The sequence below is a fragment of the Natator depressus genome, chromosome 12 (genome assembly GCF_965152275.1).
Source record: "Natator depressus isolate rNatDep1 chromosome 12, rNatDep2.hap1, whole genome shotgun sequence".
Lineage (NCBI taxonomy): Eukaryota > Metazoa > Chordata > Testudines > Cheloniidae > Natator > Natator depressus.
Genome location: NC_134245.1, coordinates 23,291,858 through 23,315,401, shown reverse-complemented (window position 1 = coordinate 23,315,401; position 23,544 = coordinate 23,291,858). Strand labels below are relative to the sequence as shown.

General features: G+C 41.9%; 1 protein-coding gene across 1 annotated transcript in view; it reads left to right on the top strand.

Annotated features, from left to right (window-relative positions):
• The window catches only part of ANKRD27 (ankyrin repeat domain 27), a 79,283-nt gene that overhangs the window by 49,348 nt on the left and 6,391 nt on the right, over window positions 1-23,544 (top strand). The window contains exons 22-28 of the mRNA XM_074968710.1: window positions 4,212-4,334; window positions 6,408-6,605; window positions 10,979-11,098; window positions 11,744-11,905; window positions 15,775-15,886; window positions 20,100-20,181; window positions 23,164-23,236. Coding sequence (XP_074824811.1) covers window positions 4,212-4,334; window positions 6,408-6,605; window positions 10,979-11,098; window positions 11,744-11,905; window positions 15,775-15,886; window positions 20,100-20,181; window positions 23,164-23,236 — 870 coding nt within the window. The remainder of the gene's footprint in view (window positions 1-4,211; window positions 4,335-6,407; window positions 6,606-10,978; window positions 11,099-11,743; window positions 11,906-15,774; window positions 15,887-20,099; window positions 20,182-23,163; window positions 23,237-23,544) is intronic.

Here is a 23,544-nt window from a genome sequence, read left to right as displayed (position 1 = left end):
GTAGTCTTCAAAGAATTAGTTTAGTAGGGACCATAGTAGCTTCACACTATCAGCATCTGGCCAGGGGATTACAACATTTTCTCTCTAATGCAGACCCTGTTACAGAACAATTCAATATGGAAACTGAAGCTGGTGCAAAATGCAGCAGCCTGCTTTCTTAAATGGTATATTTCGTTAAGAGCCAGTGCTAGGGGACCTATATTGGTACTTACTGGTTTCCAGGTGGACTTTAAGCTGTTGGTTTTACCTATAAAACCCTCAGTGGCTTTGGGTCTGCCTATTTGAAAGATCACCTTAAAGAACGTCTCTGAAATAAATTTGCATTATTTCTGATGTTTAAAATGTGGCAAATATTTTACATGGGTGATTATCTGGGTTGAGGGATGTTGGTATGTTTATGCATTTAGGGCTAGCTCTTTACTGAGGCAAATAGGAAATGAAGTCAGTGAGCGTTTTGTCTGACAAAGGCAGGCTTATTCAGGCCACGCTGTGGTAAAGTCAGTTGGTTCTTTGAAACACATAATGTGTAATTACTCCTGACATTAACTTCTAGTATTGCTTGTCATTGCCTGTTCTTGTGTGTCCTAGTAGAATGTGTTTTATAGTATACTTCAGAAAGAGAATCTGCTACAGAATAAATAAATATTATGGGTCTCCAGGGAGCTAGCAGACTTGCAAAACGGAGCTCTTTAGTCCAGGAGTGCAGTATTGGTTGCTTTTCTGGGTTGCATCTCACTCAGAAATGTAAAGAAGCTGTGAAGTGACATACATTAATTAGCAAGATTCGATTATAACAGCTTCATGAGATACTTAATCTGTGTGTCTATTTTAAAGTGCATTTAATGTTTTGACCAAAATCCTTGGTTAATCCATTGTAATTGGAAACAGATATGCTTGGGTAGCATGTTTCAAAGTTTTGGTGAGACATAAATTCAAATCTCAGCATTAGCATTTCGAAAGCTTTAATGCGGGGAGAGGCTTATGCAGTGGTGAGCTGGAACCAGTTCGCAGGAACTGGTTGTTAAATTTAGAAGCCCTTTAGAACCGGTTGTCCAGCGAGGGACAACTGGTTCTAAAAGGGCTTCTAAATTTAACAACTGGCCAAAAGTGGCGCCTTAGGTGCCGACTCCGTGGGTGCTCTGGGGCTGGAGCACCCACGGGGAAAATTTGGTGGTTGCAGAGCACCCACCAGCAGCTCCCGGCCCCAGCTCACCTCCGCTCCACCTCCTCCCCTGAATGCGCTGCCCTGCTCTGCTTCTCCGCCCCCTACCCCGCCCCCAGTTTCACGTGAATCAGCTGTTCGCGCGGGAAGCCGGGGAGGGCTGAGAAGCAAGCGACAGCTTCATGCTCAGGCCCAGGGAGGCTGAGGCGGAGGTGAGCTGGGGCGGGGAGCAGTTCCCCTGCATGCCACCCCCCGCCCCCGGGTTACCTGCTGCGGCGCGGGCAGCCCTCCTCGCGCCCCCCCCCCCGCCCCAGCTCACCTCTGGTCCGCCTCCGCCTCCCTGGGCCTGAGTGCGAAGCCGCCACCTGCTTCTCAGCCCTCCCAAGCTTCCTGCGCGAACAGCTGATTCACGGGAAGCCGGGGGGGGGGGCGTTCAGGGGAGGAGGCGGAGCGGAGGTGAGCTGGGGCCGGGCGCAGGGCGGGGAGCTGCTGGTGGGTACTCTGCACCCTAAGGCATCACTTTTGATGTGATCAGTGGGGTGGAGTGGCTGCTCCCCCTGCTCCCCCCCTGCTATGCTCCCCCGCCCCTAGGAGCCAGTGCGACCTGCCGGATGCTTCCTTGGAGCTGTCCCAGGTAGGCACCGCTGGAACTCCCCACCTCCCCCCCGGCAGGTCCCTCTGGCTCTTAGGGGCAGGGCGGGGTGGGCACCCACTACGGTGGCCCATGAGACCTCAGTTCTGGGGGCCGTCAGGGGACGGGGGAGGAGGGTGGATGGGACAGAGATCCTTGGAGTGGGGGGCATCAAGGAACGCTGGGGGTTGGATGGGGCAGGAGTCCCGGGGGGGCGGGTGCGGGCCACAACCTCCTCGTGGGGTAAGGAGGGTACCGGTTGTTAAGATTTTGGCAGCTCATCACTGGGCTTATGTTTGTGATGGTGATTATGTTACTCTGTGACAGTACAGAGTTGGAGAGTAGGGTCTGCAGTGTGAGAGCCTTGCAGATTCTGAAACTATTTAGGGTACTGAAAATTGTTTTCCTGTGGTCAGGGTGCTGCAGTGACAAAACACTGCCCTTTTTAGCTATTGCTGGACATGCACAGATACACTGGACAGTAAAACCTCGCTAATCTGCTCTTCTACAACTGCATACTTACCCAAGAGAAGTTCTCAGCTTTGCAGTTTACTGCTTTTCAGAGAGGTGAGACCTTACTTGTGAAGAGGGAGGGGAATACAGGTGCAGTCATACTCTCCATGGGATGGCAGGGAGGACAACATATCCCTTTTCTATCTCTATCCCCCAGCACTTAATACCCTGAAACAGGCTTAAGGCCCTCATTGTTTCTCCTGGTGCTCTTTCCAGCTGATTCTGCCTGGGGGCAAGGCCAGGCTGTTTGTGCTCTTGTGGCTTGCTAAACCACCATGGGGGTAAGGAGAAGACCTTGCTGGCACCTGCAGGATTGAACTGAGTGGGTGAAAGGGAAGAAGCCTGTAGAAAAGCTGTCCCTCTCCCTTCTGCTTCAGCAGCAGCTTGGAGATCTATTGCCTGTGCACTCCTGCAGCATCAAGCCCCGCTCTGGAATCCAGTAAAGATGCTCTTATTTCTGTCTTCAGTTGGTGGGAGGCATTGCCCCCTGTCTTTGCCCTACACCACTGCTCGCTGGAAGGCACAGGGCAGATCTGTGAGAGACTCTCCCCCTCAGCAATAAGGCAGTAACCTCCATTTTCACATGCTCCTGCAGGGGCTTTTAGTGCTGGAGCAGCACACAGGCATTTGTTCTATTATAAATGCTGCTGCCTAAGAGGAGAGGAATAAGATGGCACATATTAAAGCTTTGCACTCTCCATGCTACCATAATCCTGCAGCTAATGAACAGGTTCCTCTCCATTCCTGTGGCAGCCCCAGAAGAGCTACGTGAGCCCTGGAAGCCCTTACACCATGCATCAGCTGGAGGGGAAGAGCACCAGCACCAAATAAGTGCCCTTACTTGTTTCAGGCTGTTCTTGAGTGCTGGGGTGAGGCCAAAGATAACATGATGCTCTGACTACTTTAACCCTGCCCTGACACCTGGAAAGGAACAATTGTCCATTTGTTTGGGGCACTACCTTGGGATTTTGGAGACCTGGATTTAATTCCCTCTTTGGCCATGGACTAGCTGTATGACCTTGGGCAAGCTACTTAATCTCTCCATGCTTCAGTTCCCCATCTGTAAAATGGGGATATTAGCACTGCCCTTCCTCGCAGGTGCTGTGAGGATAAATACATTAAAAGATTGTGAGGAAGTTGGATACTACAATAATGGGCTTGATCGAAGTACCTAAGACAGATACAATTACTTGGTATTCCCCAAATCTCATTGGTCCACAATGCGTTAATGAGGTTCTCTGTAAACAAACAAAAACAAAAAAGAACTACTTAATGGTGTTTTTGTTATTTACAACTACATGTAACACTAATGTTCAGTGAATATTCACTATGTGCAGCATTACTCTGTAGATTGTCTTCAGTGGAAATGTGTCTTACAAATGAAGGAATCATATTATTTAGACACAAACTTAGGTCGCTCTTCCAGGCTTAGGAAATGCATCCAGCTCATGAGAAGTTACAGCTCTGAGGAGAAAATGTATTGCACCTGCACAGTTTGTATGCTGGTTAAACTTCGTCATCCTTGTCACTTCTATACTTTTAAAAGCAGATGATGAACAAAGACATGTTGACGTGAACTGGCACAAACTTTGGCCTAATCTTTAGCAATCCGAGCTAAAAGGATTTGAAAGGGTTTAAGCAGAGGTGAACACTGAAGTCTTGATTAGGCAGTAGGAAGTCATTTATAATTTACTTCATTGTTACTTGGTGAACTGCTGCTGGCTGCCTTGTCAGCTGTAACATTAATTTTTTTAAATTTGGCCTGCAGGAGAGCCAAGGTTGGGAGTTGGCTCGTTCAGGCTCTCTAACTTATTCTGTGTTTGTGAAATTAACATGTACATGTTTTTAATTATCAGGAGATAGAAATTTTGGGCAATATAAAGTGGGATTTCCTTTTTATGCCAGGTTCGCTATCTTTTGGAATGGATGGAGGAAGATGTAGAAGAAGCAGACGAAGCTGACGATACAGTAACTCCCGAGCTTTGTCACCCATTATGCCAGTGCTCAAAATGTGAGCCAATACAAAAGGTTGGAATTTTTTTCTGTTCTGTAGACAGAATAACTTTTGCATTCCTGTAGTTAGGTTTTTTTAGCCCAGGGAAATAATATTCCTATTCTTCTGCACAGCTGCGTCTCTGCTCACAAGAGTCCTGTAATAAATGTGCACAGATCTTAATAGAGTTCATCACCTTATGAGATGAAGTTGCCGTACTTGATAATCAGGCTGTGGAAAGGATTGGAATAGAGAATCAGTGTTCAGAAGCTCATTTTGCTTTCTGATGGAGGAGTGGAAAACTTGTGTTTTTGGATTTTCTTCTTCACCCCCTTTTTGTATTGTTTTGGTCCAGGATTTGCAGTCCATGTTTTCAGGAAGTTCTGAGTAACTTCGTAAACGTGAGGGTAAAGATCAGCTCTGCTCTAGGCCTCCCAGTTGTTTCCTTTACCCCCTTATCTACTCTAGGCCTCGCCAATTTCTGTACTGATCTTGGCCCTTGATAACTTGCCCTCTCGGCTCACGGAACATTTTATTCTTTGGTAATATCTTAGCAGGAAATTTCCTGTCCTCATAAATATCAATACAATACTTATAAGACCACTTTATTGTTTATCATATCTTTCATTCAAACTGTATCTAAAAAACTAAAGAGCTAAATAAAATTATGGAGAATTGTTGTCTCCCTTACCCATTATTTATCATATAGCAGAGAGAGAAATGGGCTATGATATGGGATTAATCATGTTCCTTCTTGGAAGCCACTGCCATGCCTCCTAATGAGGAGTAGTATTGAATGCATAAATACTGATAACTGTTTCCTTAGAACACATGTTTTGGGTCTCATTTGTGGAAATAAGGAATGCTCATAATTTAAAGAAAATAGAAAGCTAATTATCTGCAACTGAGAAGGAAAAATGATTATTGTGACTGAGTGATGGAATCTCTTGCTTACCGAAACAAGGACTTTGAGACATTTTAGTTTAGCTAACTGGTAACTGTGGAATGACCACCTGGCTCTTGAATAAAAATAAGAAGGCATTTGTTAAGTAATCTTGCAACTACACACTGCAGTTGGGAATAAGGAAGAATGGGAAAGGTTTACTACCATTGTGAAACTTTGGCTTCCATGCAGTCTGAGAGAGCAGTAGAACAGGACATTCTCTAAGTAGTCTGTAGGCCACATCCCAGTTGGATCTCAAGTGACTTTTTCCATAGACGGCCTCCAAGGAATTCATGCCATATAGCCCCTCCTACTGTTCTGTCTCAGTCAGGGTACTGTTTCCTAAAGGGCTGTCATACGAATGCAGATCAATAAGGTTTAGCAGATCTGCAGAATTCCATTTCCTCAAAGTCTGTGATTTCCCAAAGACTATAGCAATTATTAGTATACACCATATTGTGCCATGGATTGTTTCCATAGGACTGGAATTAATTTTAGCTGTAGTTGTAGCCCTCAAAAACTGGACCTTCTCATAGCAGGGAAGTAGACTAAGTAATATCTGTCTCTAAGAATGTAGACTGTGTTCAGTTCTATAATCAAGTGTGTAAAACAAATGTGAGGTGTAACATTAACTCCTACCAGTCATAGCATACTATATCCCACTAGAGCTAACAACTAATGCAAGTCTGGATCTCTTAAATCACCTGTCAAACTGAGCAGTTTTCAGTCCCTGCTAATAATAAAAATCTTTTTGTGAAATTTCTCTATAGTAACCTATGTTGTTTAAGGAAGGGAAAAATAAGACAATTATCCGTCACCAGTGCTCAGGGCCAGTTCTAGGGGTGGGGCAGCAGGGCGATAATTCCCCGGTGCCAGTTTTCAGGGGGCACTATCCTGCTGTGCCACTTGCCTTTTTTTGCTCCGATCTGATTGGCTGACTCTGTGGGGTTTTTTGGCTGGGCTCGGGCTGTTGATGCCAGTGCCACCCAACTGCTTGGCTTTACCAGGTATCTCACTGAAGGTCTTAAATAAGACTCCCTGGACAATAGTGTTTGTAATGTCTGTCTGCCTGTTTCATATGTGCTATGCAGGTATTTAACTGCTCTTTACTGAGTAGAAAGTGTTGTGATCAGTTTTCTGTGGTTTTTATTCTTTCTCCCAACAGAAGCTTGCAAGAATCCCTGCTAATGGACTTGGAGTAAATGTTACAAACCAGGATGGCTTTACACCACTACATGTGGCTGCACTGCATGGGCATCCTGAGTTAGTCTACCTTTTGTTGAAACACGGTGCCAATATCAGTGCAAAGAATACTAACCATGCTGTACCTCTTCATCTGGCTTGTCAGAAAGGTCACTTTCAGGTAACTGGTTCACTTCATAGCTATAAGCACAGCAGGTAGATTTTATTGGGGTGTGGGTGGTAGCTGAGTAAGTGTGTGTCCTTGGAGGGAGGAGACTAGAACGGGGATGAAAGGGGACAAATTCCTATCCCCTCTCTTCATTCCAGGAAGTGGGAGGGTTGGTTAAGGTAGCAGAGGCCAGAGTATAAAGGGGACTTCATATTATTGTTCCTTGTGCTGCTTTATGCTGAAGAAGCAGACTGGGCACAGTGAGGCGCTCTGTCTGCTTGGGTAAGGGATAAAGCCTCTTTCAGTAGCCTCAGCATGGACTGTGCTGGGCTAGCCTGAGGATTTTGTTTTGAAGGGTGAAGTGAGTAAACTAGACCAGATGGGTCTGGCCCCTTGTTTTGGAGAGGGGACACAGGATGAATGTATTCCTCCTAAATGTTAAACTTGATATGGTGCCTCAGGGACTCCCTTCCGAATCCAAAATGGTAGTGGGACTTGCAGGAAGGCAAGCTATTGTCACTTTGCAGCAGTCAAATGCAAGTGGGTTATAGCTCTGCTTTACTGCACAACCTGACAGACCTGAGGTCACCCCACACTCCTGAAAATCAATAGTAGTTCCCAGTGTGTGTGTATCTTCTTTATATTAGTGAACACACACATGCAGATATCAGAATATATATACAATTTCAAAACACTTGGTTATAGGCAGTCTGTCATAAAGGCATGTATGTGTCCTCTGCATCCATTGTATTCTCTTGTGAGCTTCTCTATATGGTACAAACATAGAAACTAAAGGTATTTCAAGGGAATCTGTGATCTAAATAGGTGAGGCCTTCATGGTTCTCATTAACTCACTGGGCCACCAGTCCTACTTCTATTGGAGATTGTGGGAGTTTTGCCATGACTTCGGTTGGAAGCATAATCAGGTCCAAGAGACTGTCTTGACTTGTCACTTGGCAGCAGTCAACATCATGCAATGAAAATTAGGCCTTCTGGAGTGAAAGAACTAACCCATTAGCCCGCTACACTGATCTGCTATATACATTTCTTCAATCTGCAAACTACTTTGATACTGACTTCTTACAACTCATCTTGTGTAGTGTATTAACAGTGAGAAATATCTTTACATTCAAGTGAGGCACATTTGGGTGTATTAAAAATTATTAAAATTATTAAAGCTTCCATATATAGGCAGCTGGACACTTCTCATTACAAATTAACCATTTAAAGAGGGCTTCTAGACGGAAAAGATTTTAGTTTTGTGATTACTTTAGCATCCCAAGCTCAGACACTTTTCAGATACCTATGCTGTGGAGTAGGCTTTTAATGTGGTTTTCATGTACATTTTTGTGGTTGACGTTGATTTAATCAGATTATTAATTCCTTGGGGCAGGGATTGTGTCTTCATATGTGTTAGTACAACACCTAGCACAGCAGGAATCCAGTCCTGTTGTGGGGGGGTAAGGGTGAGGGTTGGCCACCCAGAAATATTATTGATAACATTCTCAGCCCAGAGTGTATATTTGTAACATCACTTACTAGAATAGATTTGTTTTGGTCTGGAATAGAAGGCCTTGACCCTGGTCTGTATCCCAAAGAATTGTCACTGTTTACATTGTTTCCTGTGTGCTTTTTGTATTGTATTTGGCATGGATGTGTCAAAAATGACAAATTGAGCTTTCAGAGTAATAGTTCTAGTCTCCACAAAAGAAATATATACTACAGGATATCACCTCTAGCGGTCTCTTCATCATACGTATGCTTAGAAAAAAGTATACACCCAGTAACACACACTACGAACTATGGGTCAGTCAAACATTTTTTATGTGAAAGAATTCTTTTCACTTCAAAACAAAATACAACTTCCTTATTGGTGGTCTGAACTTTGTGGCCAAACAAGCAAAGCAGTTTGCATCAGGTAGTGCTGTTAGCTAATATTTCACGTTCCAAAATAACTACGTGGTTTTGGAAAATAGTCGAGGTAAGCCTGACATAGAGCAAAAAGGAAGTTAAAGGTTTTTATGTCTTTAAAAAAACCTCCTATCCAGAAAATTCCCCTGAGAAAGAGAGAGAAGATGCCTCCCATGCTGCAGTAACCACTCCCTCAGTACTGAAATTGTTTATGTATGGGCTTTCTCCTTCTTAATGGCCTGAAATTACTGTATAATGTAAGTGTTGGCTCAAATGGAACCATTTCATATCAAACATGTTATAATAAATGTCTTGTGAACCGGCTTTTCATACATATTTTTATTCATTTTTAGACTGATTTCAACCCATGTTTAAAAACTTCTGCCTCATGTTTAAAGATTTTAAAAGAAACTAATTTAATAGCTATCTGCTAGCAGCAGAATTTCTGCTAACAGACCTCATGAAATTAGCCCTGCTGAGACTGGGAGTGATGCTGTTTTAAGTAGATTTTCCCAGGATTTCATCCCCTCTCCATTTCATTGCCTGGCTTAGTCTCCCTTATGGTTATGTATTCATATACTTTGGGTCATTCTTTTCTTTGTGTTGTGCTCCGTTCTTCTCTGAGGACGTGAAGTCATTGAGTTCCTTTTACATGCACTTGCTGCTGCATTTTTAGATGGAATGTGGTCAGTGTTGGACACACCGGAGTTTAGTTTTAGCGTAACGTGGATCCAGGGATTGAAACTTCCTTCTTCCCTTCAGAAAACTGTAGTCAGGTGGATCCGTTTCATCCTGTGGCATGTTCATCTCCTGGGCTTTTCAGAGGGTTTGTTCAGTGTCTTTTGAGAACTTCACAGAGGAAGAAAGTCTCTCCCTTCAGAGTTCAAGGATATGTGTGTGTATATGCATGCACACATTGGAGTCTTTACAGGGGAGTGCTACGTTCTTCTGCTCTCTAATCATGCAGCCAGAGCAGGGAGACGTGCCACTTGAAGCTCTGTGAGTGGTGTTCAGTTCCCTGTTTGGTTCCAGGCGCAGCTGCGGACATGGGAAGTACCGAAGGAGAAAAATAAGCTAGTTGAGGTGGTGGGGAGGAGAGAAAGTGGATGAAAAGACTGATGTAGGGGAGACAGTAAATGGAAGGGGAAAATATTGGATGTGAGAAAGCAGGTGGAAAGGACAGAAATGGAGAAGGGGATGAGAAATCTGATATTTTTCTTCCTTTTCTCTCTGGAGTGTGGAAAGAAGAGAGGAAAAGCCAGTACAATGGAATTAAAATGAAGAGAACTTTAGAGAGAGAGAGAGAAAATACTAAAGAAAATGTAAACAAGGAGGAAAAGATGTCCATGAATGGTCAATGAATGTTAGTTCTCTGGTGTTAGACTGTATAGTACTTACCTGCCAATTATCCTACAACTCCCTAATCTGCTAGGATGAGGGATGCCAGGATGGCGTTGCTGTGGAGCATTCATCCTTTATAAGGTCATTGGCCGTGTGTGTGTGTGTGTGCGTGCACACACATACAATTCACATGTTCCAGAACCAGGTTATTTATTTTACTGACTATATGGGACTGGTGGGGAAAGTTTCAAATTAATTTTTTTTACCCTCTAAGGAGCAAAAGATTAAAACAAAGTAGGTAGAAAACTGTGCCAGATGGTCAGCAGTTGACCCGGAGAGAAGCATCCTTCTACTGCTTGTCAGCCATGATGAGCGCTGTGTCATCCAGACAGATACCAAGCAAAGCATCCAGACTTCAGACAGAGGAAAAATCTTTTCATTGTTTGGATTTTCTTTGAATGTTAAATTTATATTGGATCCTTCAAGGATCTCCTCCAACCTGTTTATTTTAAAGGAAAGTAAATTGCATGCAGAGTTCCTAGATTAGGTGCTTAAAATAACTAAACTTTCTTATTGTGACCAGTGGAAATTTATACTGAAATTACTGCTTTTTCCATCTATCTGTGTTTGTTCTCCATGAACTTAACTTCCCAAAGTTGACTGGTAAATTTGGGTGCCTCCATTTTTGGCAGCCCCACTTTGAGCAAGCCTGGTTTTCAAAAAGTGCTGGGCACCCAAAATCACAAGTCACATTTGAAAATGCAGGGCCATGTAAGTCTGATGGGCATAGGTAACAAAGCAGCCTTTAGATTGTCTGCATAAGATGCTCCTTATTGGCATTACAACAAGTTGGCACAATATAGGAACATGGAGCAAGGGGTACACAAGGTTCAAGAATCCAGATTCTGAATTTTTCCTAGTTTGAACCAGTGTTCTCTGCATCAGTGGGACTCTTAAATTAAACCACTGGTTCTGAGTATCTGAAACACTTCAGTCTTGATTTACAGTATCAGAAAATATATTCCATTAGAAGTGTCATTAATGGTGATTCAGTAATGACAATGGTATTTTAACTCTATGATTCTGGTAAGTTAAAGTATTTTAAACTGGCATTTTAATCTCTCTTCCCATAGGTAGTAAAGTGTCTAGTGGATTGCAATGCTAAACAAAATAAAAAGGATGTACATGGAAATACTCCCTTAATTTATGCTTGCTTGAATGGCCAACATGAGATTGCTGCCTTGTTGTTAGAGGTAAGACTTCTTCACAGAAAAGGTTATGTTCAAAATATCCTTCCTCTTGTGATATTTAAGATGGAACCTTTAATATTACAAGTACTGAATACAAAACATTAGTATTAATACTAGTAATGCATTTATCCTTTAAAACTTCTGGAAGGAAAATTCAGAGCAGTTTTGTATCCCTCCCCCATTAACTCCATCCACTATGGTGTTTTGTTTAGATAAATACTTCTGTAATGTTATTGCAAGTAACATATATTATTTAACAACTTAGTGCCTGGTGTCTAGCTTTTCTGCTAATGGTGTATGTCATCAGAATTCCAGATAACTGGTAGCAAAAGCTGATAATATACCGAAAGCATTTTCTTCTTAAAGATCTCTCTCAGGCCTCACCAACATGAGTGGGATATGTAGCAGATATATGCAAAATGAGATGAGTTGATTCATGAAATTAAGGGGAGAATGATCATTGTTGTAGGGTTTATTGCTGTTGAACTCACTGTGGAAATCTACACTTTCTGTAAGTAGCTGTAAGGTTTCTAATTGATTGTTTTGGTGTAGTACTCTGTGCTTTTTTACAGGAGACAAGAAGAAAGGTAGCGTGATGCTAATTTTTTCCTTATAACATTTAATTCAAATGCTTACTTTTCCTTCCAGCATGGGGCCTCAGTCAACCTTTCTAACAGAAAGGGAAATACAGCACTGCATGAGGCTGTGTTAGGAAAACATGAAGTCTTGGTAGAGCTGTTACTTCAGAATGGTGCTTCGAACCACATTAGGAACAAAAGACAGTGTACACCTCTTGACTGTGCTGAGCTGGTAGGTGAAGAAAGTCCACATCTACTATTAGTTGTCCCATTTTAGCTTGTTCTAAACTCCAGTATTAATCTCTTAGGAGGAAAAAGGAATTGTACAGGCTTGTCACATAACCATTTCCAGCCAAACATAAGCGAGGATTGTCAGGAATATTGTTAATTTAAAATGATAGGTGAGGGCAGGAAATCCTGAAGCACAATGAAGCTCTAGTGCTCATTTGATAAATCTTGTTTTTGATTAACATCTTACGATATCATTTCTCTCCTTCTCCTTCAGTTTTGTTTTATCACAGGTCTGTTGAGAATTTCCAGCTAAACAAAATTTCCTTCTGTTTGAACAGCCACATTTGAGTTCTTCAGTAGCATTCTAACTGTGTTTCCAGAGGACTAGAAATGGCCTTATTTTGATTCTTTCAATTCCATGTAGCTTCTGTAGAACTGTCTGGCTAAAACAGCATGTACCACAAGGAACTGTGTTGCAAACATATTGGTAAAAACAAAATAGAATTGGGGTACCCATCTCTGTTAACTCTTAATGAAAAACTGCCATTGGTTACTTATTGAAATCTACAGCAAAATATGCCATCAGGGAGGGAAAAGACAAAACAAAACATTCTTTAGTAAAAGAGGATGGAAGCTTTAAGTATATGCAGAGCAAGTAATTCTCTGACTTAAATTATCACAGGATGTGCTTCATGGCTGGGTGAGTCAGGGCAGTCTGAAGGACCATATTGTTGAGTACTAGAATTCTTTTGCCTCTCTTAGGAGAATCCTTGCTTGGCAGAAGGGGAGGAAAGAAGTCCATTGAGGGAAGCTGAATGCTTTCTACCATAGATGATAGTGAGGCAGATTGTTCAAAGGAATAAGGGCTCTTCAGATTGTTTGTTTGTTTTTCTCCTATCATATATTTCCAAAATCCATTGTCAGGGAAAGCAATATTTTAGACCGGGGCGGGCAAACTTTTTGGCCTGAGTGCCGCGTTGGGTTTTGGAAATTGTATGGAGGGCCGGGGGTCGTGGCCTGGCCCCCACCTCCTATCCGCACCCCCCCGGGACCCCTGCCCCATCCAACCCCCCCATTCCTTGACGGCCCCCCCGGGGACCCCTGCCCCATCCACACACCCCCGCTCCCTGTCCCCTGACTACCCCTGGACTCCTGCCCCTAACTGCCCCCCGCCACCCCATCCAACCTCTCCTCTTCATTCCTGACTGCCCGCCTAGAACCCCTGCCCCATCCAACCACCCCCTTCTCCCTGTCCCCTGACTGCCCCCACTGCCCCATCCAACCCCCCCTCCTTCCTGACTGCCCCCCTGAGACCCCTGCCTCCATTCAACCTCCTGTTCCCGCCCCGCCCCCTATCCACACCCCTGCCCCGAACTCCCCTGCCCTCTATCCAACCCCCCTGCTCCATGCCCCCTTACTGCACGGCCTGGAGCACCGGTGGCTGGCATTGCTACAGCCGTGCCACCTGGCTGGAGCCAGGCCACGCCCCGCTGCCACCGCGCAGCACAGAGCACCGGGTCAGGCCGGGCTCTGCAGCTGTGCTGCCCCAGGAGCTCACAGCCCTGCTGCCCAGAGCATTGCACTGGCGGTGGAGCGAGCTGAGGCTGTGGGGGTGAGGGGACAGCGGGGGAGGGGCCGGGAGCTAGTCTCCTGGGGCAGGAGCTCAGGGGCTGGGCAGGAGGGTCCCGTGGGCCGTAGTTTGCCCACCTCTGTTTTAGACCCATTTGCAGTCCCTCTTGAGTACATCCCTTAGGTGCCTGGCTTGGCTTCCTTCTCTTCACTGTGTTTCAACCACTTGGATCTCTGGCTTGCAGTGCCCTGTGTTACAGTGCCTGTAAATACGACAGGCCTAACTGTATTAGGCACCTGCAAGAAACTTTTCTTTGGGAGCCTGTGACCAGTGGCTAATTATAGTGACCTCAAAACAACTTCTTCAGAACAAATATATTGTTTATTCATCCAAAGGTGCATAACCTCGCAAGCAAAGAGAAAAGGGTTAAAACACCAAAAGTCTATATGAATCTGGTAAAATCTAAACTTTCCTTACAAATTCTGGTAAGCACCACTTAGGTCAACTATATCCATTTCTGTGCTGGGAACAACATAGCCCTGCTGAAGCTTCTCTCTCTCTCTGTTTCCCCCTGAGCAGCTGCTGCCCAGCCCCGACTTCCTGTCTAGGTGAGGGTTTTAATGGTTTAGTATCCCTTTGGTCCTAGGTTCTGGCCTTGGGTGAATAAATCAGGAACCAGGTAGGTAGGCATTTCCTGATTCAATAGTGTCTCTCTTTCCCCCTCTCCTCACTTTCTGTTAAGGACGCCTAGTATTCTCTGAGGAGGTTTCTATCTCTTTTTTCATTTCCTGCTTGTTTTTTTTTCTTAACAGCCCCTTTGATTTAACTCTGTGTAGTCAGACAGAATTAATATCAAGCAAATAAACTGGGGTACATATAAAATTCATGCAAAAATAATACAGCTCCCCCTCATTCTTCACATCCATACATCCCTCTCTTCTGATGCAAACCTTGCTCATTCTCTGATTGATTTCTCATCTTGATTTCAGAAACCATTTTTTCCAGTCCTCCATTTTCTTCTCTCCTCCTCCAATTTGATATCAGTCCCACTGCTAGTTGTATTCCTCACTCCAGCTATCTCCACATTTTCCCTTCACTCCCTTTTGCTGTTTCTTACCATTCAAACTCAAGCCCTTCTCAGGCTCCCCTTCAGAGGTAATGCATGATCTTGCCTCCAAGTCTTCTTGCTTCAGCCTATTGCCTTTTCTTACTCCCTACTCTCTTCCTAATCCAGCCTCCTTACCACTCCCTTTATTGTCCTTTTTCAGACTGCTACCTTATGCTTGGAACAGTTCCCCACTCCTTGCCTGCCTGGTGTCCTCTCTTCCAAGAATACATCCTACACTAGTCTCATCTTCTCTAGTAACCTCCTCACACTTTCCCTTACCTGAATTATTGTCTGTTTGCCCTTTGGGGAGTGCCTACCTCTTGTAACACACTGTGTTCAGTAAGTCAGGGAAATTTAAAGTGACTGTACGTTTGTTTTTTTTTTTTTTTAAAGAAAATGGGAGAAAGATTATATTTTAAAATATAAAACAGCAACAGCCTTCTTTCTGAGCCACATGGGTATAGCCACATGTGTATAGTCATGCTCTGAGGGAAGAGCACTGAGAATCTCCTATGGCTACTCCCCTAGTTATTGCTTTAGTAATGCTTTAGAAATCAAGAAGATATTGGGATATTCTAATTGGCTGTGAGTGATGGGAATTCTACCTAAATAATGTTTAGTTAAATGCACAGCTCTAACTTCCCCATTTAGTAATAGCAATAAACGCTCCACAATATTAAATTACCCGGGATTATTGCACTGCGTGGGTGATTACAGTCACTCTGCTTTCAGCTTTGTACTCTATAACAGCCCCTAAGGTATGTGATAGTGGCCCTAAAGTGCACTGCTGCCTGGATCTTATTACATCTATTATTTATTCATAAATTAGATCAACCCATAAATTACCCGGTTTAAAACAGCAATTTGTAGAATTGGTAACTTTCATCTTTTCCAAATCTGGAATATTTTAATGGTAGACCATCTGTGGAGAATACAACCTTTAGCTCACCAGTTTGGAATAGCAGAGCTTGTGGAACATTAGATGAATTTCTGCTTCCATTTAAACTTTAGATTAAAATATTCATGTAATTGTAGGTTTGTATTTATAAAGGTGTATATCATGCTGTTTATTGCAATCATTTTGGCTGAAAATGATTAACCAGCACATTCTGCATTGACTACTAGAAACCTAATGTATACTGATGTTTTCTTTGTTTTAATAATGGTGAAAACTGAAACTCTTGTTATTAAGAATTCAAATATCATGAAGTTGCTACAAACAGCACCAAGCTATGCACCATCATCAGCGGAGGAAGGAGAAACAGACTATGGGCAGCATGTTACTATCAAGATCAGGAAAAAAGGTATGTGTCACATTTTTATTAGTATAAATAGAAAGAAGAGATTTGGGGGTGAATTTGTGCTAGATCAGATATTCTCTAGTATTTATTTTATACATAAGGAACTTTAAGGAACAGTCAACTGCTTTACGTACTATTTATTACAAGTAACATCTAAATTTACTGTAACTGAAAAAGATTGGAGGAGGGAAAGTAATTTGGCTGTTAAATTTACCTTGTGCATTTGATGTTACTTTGCGTAACTTTCATAGTCTCTTCTGAGTAGTCAGTTTTCTCTTTTTGCTTGTGAGTCTCCATCACACGCACCAACAGAAGAGAGACATGTAACAGTGGGGAAAATGTGGCAGTAAAACCATCACAGCTGCTGGGGAATTGAGGAGAGGGTAGTACCTGACACTGCTTTTAGATTACTTTTTAAAATTGTGACTAGATTTCAGGTTGGCTGTTCCTTTTACACAGTATGGAATCTGTAATGTACAGAGGTCCATTTGTGTTTATACAGAGGGAGAAGAGAATTTGTTAATTCAGTATTCCTGTGTGTTTGCTTTGTGGTCTTTTCTTAACATATGTAAGGATAATTTTTAAGAGAGGTGTGCGGAAAGAAGAGAGAGTTAGTATCTATGTTACCTTCACCGAAGACCTATTTCATCTGAAAAAAATATGTTCAAATAGTCAAGTAAATGGGCAGAATCTGAGTTTAAAGTGATTTACACTGAAAAGCTGCCTTGGAAACTGAGTGAAGGAAGTACTCTCTGTAGTTGTGCTAACTAGCTGCTCGTGTTTGGAAACAAATACAATCAGTGCTACTAACTCTGCACTAAGCTATGGCAAAGTGCCAGTCTTGCCTTAAAATCCACCTGCAGTTTCTCAGACGAGCTGGTATGAGGGGGAGCAATACAACAGGAAAGATAAGTGACATTTTGCATTCGTGCTTAGCATCAGAAGAGGGCAGGACCTGGTGTAAGGAAGACTTAAGTCTCTGCTTTTGTTTGTGTACATGCAGCCAGTTTGACTTGTTACATCCCAGTTGATCACAGGGCAGTAGCATTCTGTACCTATGCTGAAATACACATGTTCCATGAATTTGAACTTAGGGGACGCAGTGGTTTTTGTCTGCTACGGGAAGCAGTGTTTTTTTTTGCTTTGCTAAGTTCATAAGGTAACCTGTGGGTCTGGTTAGTGGTCCTGAAATATCCTGACACCTGGTGCAATCCAAACCAACACACTGAGGCACACACTGCTTGCCTACCTAATGCATACATACGTTATGTATTTTACAAACTTAGCATCCAGGGGTAAGTTTACACTGCAATTAAAACCCACAGCGGGCCCATGTCAGCTGACTCAGGCTTGCGGGCTCTGGCTAAGAGGCTGTTCAATTACGTTGTAGACATTCAGTCTCGGCTGGAGCCCAAGCTTGGGGACCCTTCGACAGGAGAGCATCCCAGAGCTGCGCTCAAGTCTGAGCCCAGACATCCATACCACAATTAAACAGCCTTTAGCCCAAGCCCAAGTCAGCTGACACTGGCCACCTGGGGGTGTTTAACTGCAGTGTGGACATACCCAGGAAGTCCTGGAGAAGCTAAGTGCCTTTCAGTCTTCAGCCTTTCAGAACCATGATTACAGCCCGTAACTTCATTTATTTTTATATGTTAACTTTTTAATGTAATGTTGTAACCTTGTTGGATCATATTAAAGAAGTTCTGTATTAAAATCACAAATGAGTTTGATTCCCCATAGTTTAAATTCCAGGGTATTACTAATTAAGAGGTCTCTTGGTTTTTGGTACTGTTTCTCTCCCTCTATGTGTGAAACTTGCAAGCTGCTAATTGTGTTAGTACATTCTAAGACAGAGTCTGTTCTCAAAGCAATTCACAGAGACTCAAAGCAATACTCTAACAACAGAAACAGCACCCAGAGACTCCCCGCCCTTTTGTTGTATTAACAATTGTGATTAAAATAGAGATAGAGGATGTATGTGGATGGATGCTTGGTGTGGATAATAACTGAATGATCCGGGAGGTGCCAGCCTAAGAATCCAGTGTCCATTGGCTGAAGAAGGCGTCAAGTGGAAATAACCAGAGGACCCCCGGAGGGCAGACTGGAATCCACCCAACAGCCTCAAGAATGGGAGAACCAAAGAACAAGATAACATCTAGCAGCACAGAGCCGTCAGGAATGTGCCATCTGCTGATTGATTCAGCAACAGCATGATGAAGCAATTCCCACAGACTGGCCTAGGAAGAAATTCCTATAAAAAGAGACTCTAAAAAGTGAGAACTTTGGGGTCTGATTCTGCAAAGCAACTTCCAGGAGCATCAGATGAGCATCTGACAAGGCCCTGCTCCCTCCTCATGTCCAGGCCACCTGGCCAGTGGCTTGGCATGAGCAACTCTAAGGCTGGTAACTATGATAACAACCTTGCAGAACCTGTGTGTGTGTGTGTGTGTGTGAATAAATATGAGATTGAATGGAATGTTATAGCTATAACTAACTGCTTACTATGATAACAACCTTGCAGAACCTGTGTGTGTGTGTGTGTGTGTGTGTGTGAATAAATATGAGATTGAATGGAATGTTATAGCTATAACTAACTGCTTACTATGATAACAACCTTGCAGAACCTGTGTGTGTGTGTGTGTGTGTGTGAATAAATATGAGATTGAATGGAATGTTATAGCTGTAACTAACTGCTTACTATGATTCTTTCTGTATTCACAATAAATGTGGTATTTTGCCTTTTTCCCTTTAATAAGATCCTGCTGGTTTTTAATTTATTGGTATAACAACCTCCTCCAGGATGAATGGAACTGTATTTTTACTTTTTTTAGTAGCACCCAGATGTTTGGAGTCAGACATATCCTTTTGTTTGTTTTGCCCTAAGGAACAGTGACGGACTAAGTCCAGCATTCTTTCTAATTAGCTTGTACTCATATGGATGTTTTGCCCTACTTGCCTATGCTTCAAACAGCTTAATAAATGTTCACTACAGGGAAAAAAATCTTATTTCTACTAAAATTAGTTAACTTATTTAATAGATAAACTTCAGTATTGATTTTTTGAGGACTGGTTTTTCAGTCTCTCTACAAATGTATGTATCTTTGTTACCATAACTATGACATCAGACACTTTTGGACAGGCATTAAAAAGGTTGAATCACAGAATATAATGTATATTTTAAAATAATTGATTTATAATGATGTCCAAATGCATGAATGCAGTTTGGTTTTCAGTGTTGCTACTATTTTCAAAATTATAATGCTTTTCCTGCTACAGGACTAATCACATCTTTTCATGAGAAATATATTTTTAAAAAATCAGAGTTTTAGTAGTAGTTTAAATTAATGTTGGGAGCTAATTAGAATCCACGGTACACAATGCCCATGCCTGCCTCTCTTGGGAAGTTTGTTGCTGTAACAGTGGTCACAACCTCCACAGCAGGTTTTTGAAGATAGAATGTGATACTAAGAGCAGCCTCTGGGCCCTTAACATGTGATCAGTTTAACCATAATACATCAAGGCTTTAGTTAACAGAGGGATTTCAGATTTTGGTTGTGGATCAGGCAGTAGGTCTTAGTGTTGTGAATGATGATGTTGATAATTAAATGAAGTTGAGTCACTGCTTTAAAAACTTTGGCCAACCTGCAAATTTAGGTGAGCTTTTACAAATGATTATTGCCATTTTCTGATATAATTTTTCTTAAGAAAGATGATAAACGTTTTGTAGTTTAACAAGAGAGTTAGAGAAGTATCCTGATGCGAGAGGCAGAAATGCTACTTTCAGGAATGATGGTGGCAGTTTTATAGAACAGTAAGATAGCCATGACATAATAAATCTGAATAACACTGGAGTTATGTGGTGGTGATTCATCAACTGATTCTGACTTGGAAACATTTGAACTGAAGTCCCTGAAGTTGAGAACTATTTTTACATAGTTTAACAAAATGCCCTTGTGAAGCTGGGACAGTCATGCTCATCTGATCAGGGCTGTTTCTTTCTTTTTGCAACTTCAAATGGCTTAAAACGTCCAATAAGAAGAAAATGTGACTGGTTCAGATGACTTCTATTATAGTTTTTAATGTGATTTTAAAAATTAAGTTCAGCAGATACCACTTTTCTATCCAAAACTGTTCTAACTTGATTCTAAAATATGATTGAAATTTAATTTCTCACATCCCATCTCCATCCTCCCCTCCTGTTTTTTTTAACCTGTAGTAAATGTTAAGCTACCCGAGACAGCAGATGATCCCATCAGCAGACGACTTCAGCTGGTCCAGTCAATCAACAGGTTTAACAAGTAAGCATAGAAACCTCCTTGAAATACCACTGACGTCATTTCCCAACAAGTAAGAAACATAACTTTTTAAATAAAGAAGAAAATGGGCCAAGCATATATCACACTCCAGATAAGCTTTGGCTGGTGTTTTCAAAGCAGTCTGAGGGATTTTACTACACATTTCTCATTAATTTTAATGTGTGGCAAAATCATCTAGACTGCTTTGAAAATATCCTCCAAGCACTACTTCACTGAGATATTTGAAAACTATGATGATGATGACTTTTTTGATAATTGCAGATACTTATATTTAAGCTCTTATACATAGAATCATAGGACTGGAAGGGACCTCGAGAGTCATCTAGTCCTGTCCCCTGCACTCATGGCAGGACTAAGTATTATCTAGACCGTCCCTGACAGGTGTTTGTTTAACCTGCTCTTAAAAATCTTCAATGATGGAGACTCCACAACTTCCCTAGGCAATTTATTCTAGTGCTTAACCACCATGACAGTTAAGAAGTTTTTCCTAATGTCCAACCTAAACCTCCCTTGCTGCAATTTAAGCCCATTGCTTCTTGTCTTATCCTCAGAGGTTAAGAAAAGCATTTTTTCTTCCTCCTTCTTGTAACCACCTTTTACATACTTGAAAACTGTTCTTATGTCCCCTCTCAGTCTTCTCTTCTCCAGACTAAACAAACCCAGTTTTTTCAATCTTGCCCCATAGGTCATGTTTTCTAGACCTTTAATAATTTTTGATGCTCTTCTCTGGACTTTCTCCAATTTGTCCACATCCTTTCTGAAATGTGGTGCCCAGAACTGGTACTCCAGTTGAGGCCTAATCAGCACGGAGTAAAGCGGAAGAATTACTTCTTGTGTCTTGCTTACAACACTCCTGCTAATACATCCCAGAATCATGTTCACTTTTTTTGCAACAGCGTTACATTGTTGACTCATATTTAGGTATGGTCCACTATGACCCCCAGATCCCTTTCTGCAGTACTCCTTCTTCGGAAGTAATTTCCCATTTTGTATGTGTGCAACTGATTGTTCCTTCCTAAATGGAGTACTTTGCATTTGTCCTTATTTAATTTCATCCTATTCACTTCAGATCATTTTGAATTATAATTCTATCCTCCAAAGCACTTGTAACTGATCCCAGCTTGGTATCGTCCGCAAACTTTATAAGTGTACTCTGTATGCCATTATCTAAATCATTGATGAAGATATTGAACAGAACCGGATTCAGAACTGATCCCTGCGGCACCCCACCTGTTATGCCCTTCCAGCATGATTGTGATCCACTGATAACTACTCTCTGGGAACAGCTTTCCAACCAGTTTTGCACCCACCTTATAGTAACTTCATCTAGGTTGCATTTCCCTAGTTTGTTTATGAGAAGGTCATGTGAGATAGTAGCAAAAGTTTTACCAAAGTCAAGATATACCACATCTACCACTTCCCGCCCCCCATCCACAAAGCTTGTTACCCTGTCAAAGAAAGCTATCAGGTTGGTTTGATGTGATTTGTTTTTGACAAATTGATGCTGACTGTTACTTATCACCTTATTGTCTTCTAGGTATTTGCAAACTGATTGCTTAATTATTTGCTCCATTATCTTTCTGGGTACAGAAGTTAAGCTGACTGGTCTGTAATTCCCTCGGTTGTCCTTATTTCCATTTTTAAAGATTGGCACTATATTTGCCCTTTTCCAGTCTTCTGGAATCTCTCCCATCTTCTATGAGTTTTCAAAATTAATCGCTAATGGCTCAGAGATTTCCTCTGTCAGCTCCTTGAGTATTCTGGGATGTATTTCATCAGGCCCTGCTGAATTGAAGACATCTAATTTGTCCAAATAATTTTACACTTCTTCTTCCTCTATTTTAGCCTCTTCTGATCCTACCTCATTTTCACTGGCATTCACTACATTATACTTCCAGTCACCACCAGCCTTCTTGATGAAATCTGAAACAAAGAAGTCATTAAGCACCTCTGTCATTTCCCCCGTCATTGAGTAATGGGCCTACGCTGAGTCTTCCTCTTGCTTCTAATGTATTTGTAGAATGTTTTTTTATTACCCTTTATGTCTCTAGCTAGTTTGATCTCGTTTTGTGCCTTGGCCTTTCTAATTTTGTACTATATACTTGTGTTGTTTGTTTATATCATCCTTTGTAATTTGACCTAGTTTCCACTTTTTGTTGGACTCTTTTTTGATTTTTAGATCTTTGAAGATCTCCTGGTTAAGCCATGGTGGTCTCTTGCCATCCCTCCTATCTTTCCTATACAGTGGGATAGTTGGCTCTTGTGCCCTTAATAAAGTCTCTTTGAAAAACTGCCAACTGTCTTCTATTGTTTTTCCCCTTAGACTTGCTTCCCATGGGATCTTACCTACCAACTCACTGAGTTTGCTGAAGTCTGCCTTCTTGAAATCCATTGTCTTTATTTTGCTGTTCTCCCTCCTACCATTTCTTAGAATCATAAACTCGATCATTTCATGACCACTTTCACCCATGCTGCCTTCCACTTTCAAATTCTCAACCAATTCCTCCCTATTTGTCAAAATCAAATCTAGAACAGCCTCTCCCCTAGTAGCTGTCTGCACCTTCTGAAATAAAAAATTGTTTCTAATCTGTGCCGTGCTGTGTTATTTTCCCACCAGATGTTTGGGTAATTGAAGTCCCCCATCACCACCAAGTTCTGTGCTTTGGATGATTTTGTTAGCTGTTTAAAAAAATCTTCATCCTCGTCTTCCTGGTTAGGTGGTCTGTAGTAAAATCCAAACTATATTCTATGCTCAATAGTTGTTTATCCACAGAAAATACTCGTAGATTTTTTTCTGTTTTTGTTTTTAATATGAACATACAATTCAGGTACCAGATCTTTGTATGTTATTGAAATGTTGCCATCTTGTGGCTGATGAGTCCACAAGATTATGTTGCAGAAAGACTGTAACTAAAGGCATTTTGCTTTGTAGTTAGTTCTAATCCTTTCAAAATATATTTTTAGATCAAAATATTTACGGAGAACAATAACAAGAGATAAAAGTGTCCCTAATTTTGATGACGAATTATTGCATCAGGTAGGAGAAAATGTTTGCTTGAGTTCTTTGTATAGCAATTTTATTTGCTTCTACGCTTATGGAGTCCTCATGTCAATCCTTACACCTCTTCTGTTTAGTCACTCATTGCAGGCTCCATCTGTGTGTTGTCTGTGTCCTGGCCAGAGCAATCTGGGATACATATATCAAGCCTTAGAGAGCCAGAGCATATGAGAAAAGAGCTGTAGTCAAGCGGAGATTAAGTTGATATTATTGGGTTTTTTTAAGTAGGATGAGCAAGAATCCTAGAAGGGACCATTGAGGTGGAGACCTTGGTGTTGAGATTCAAG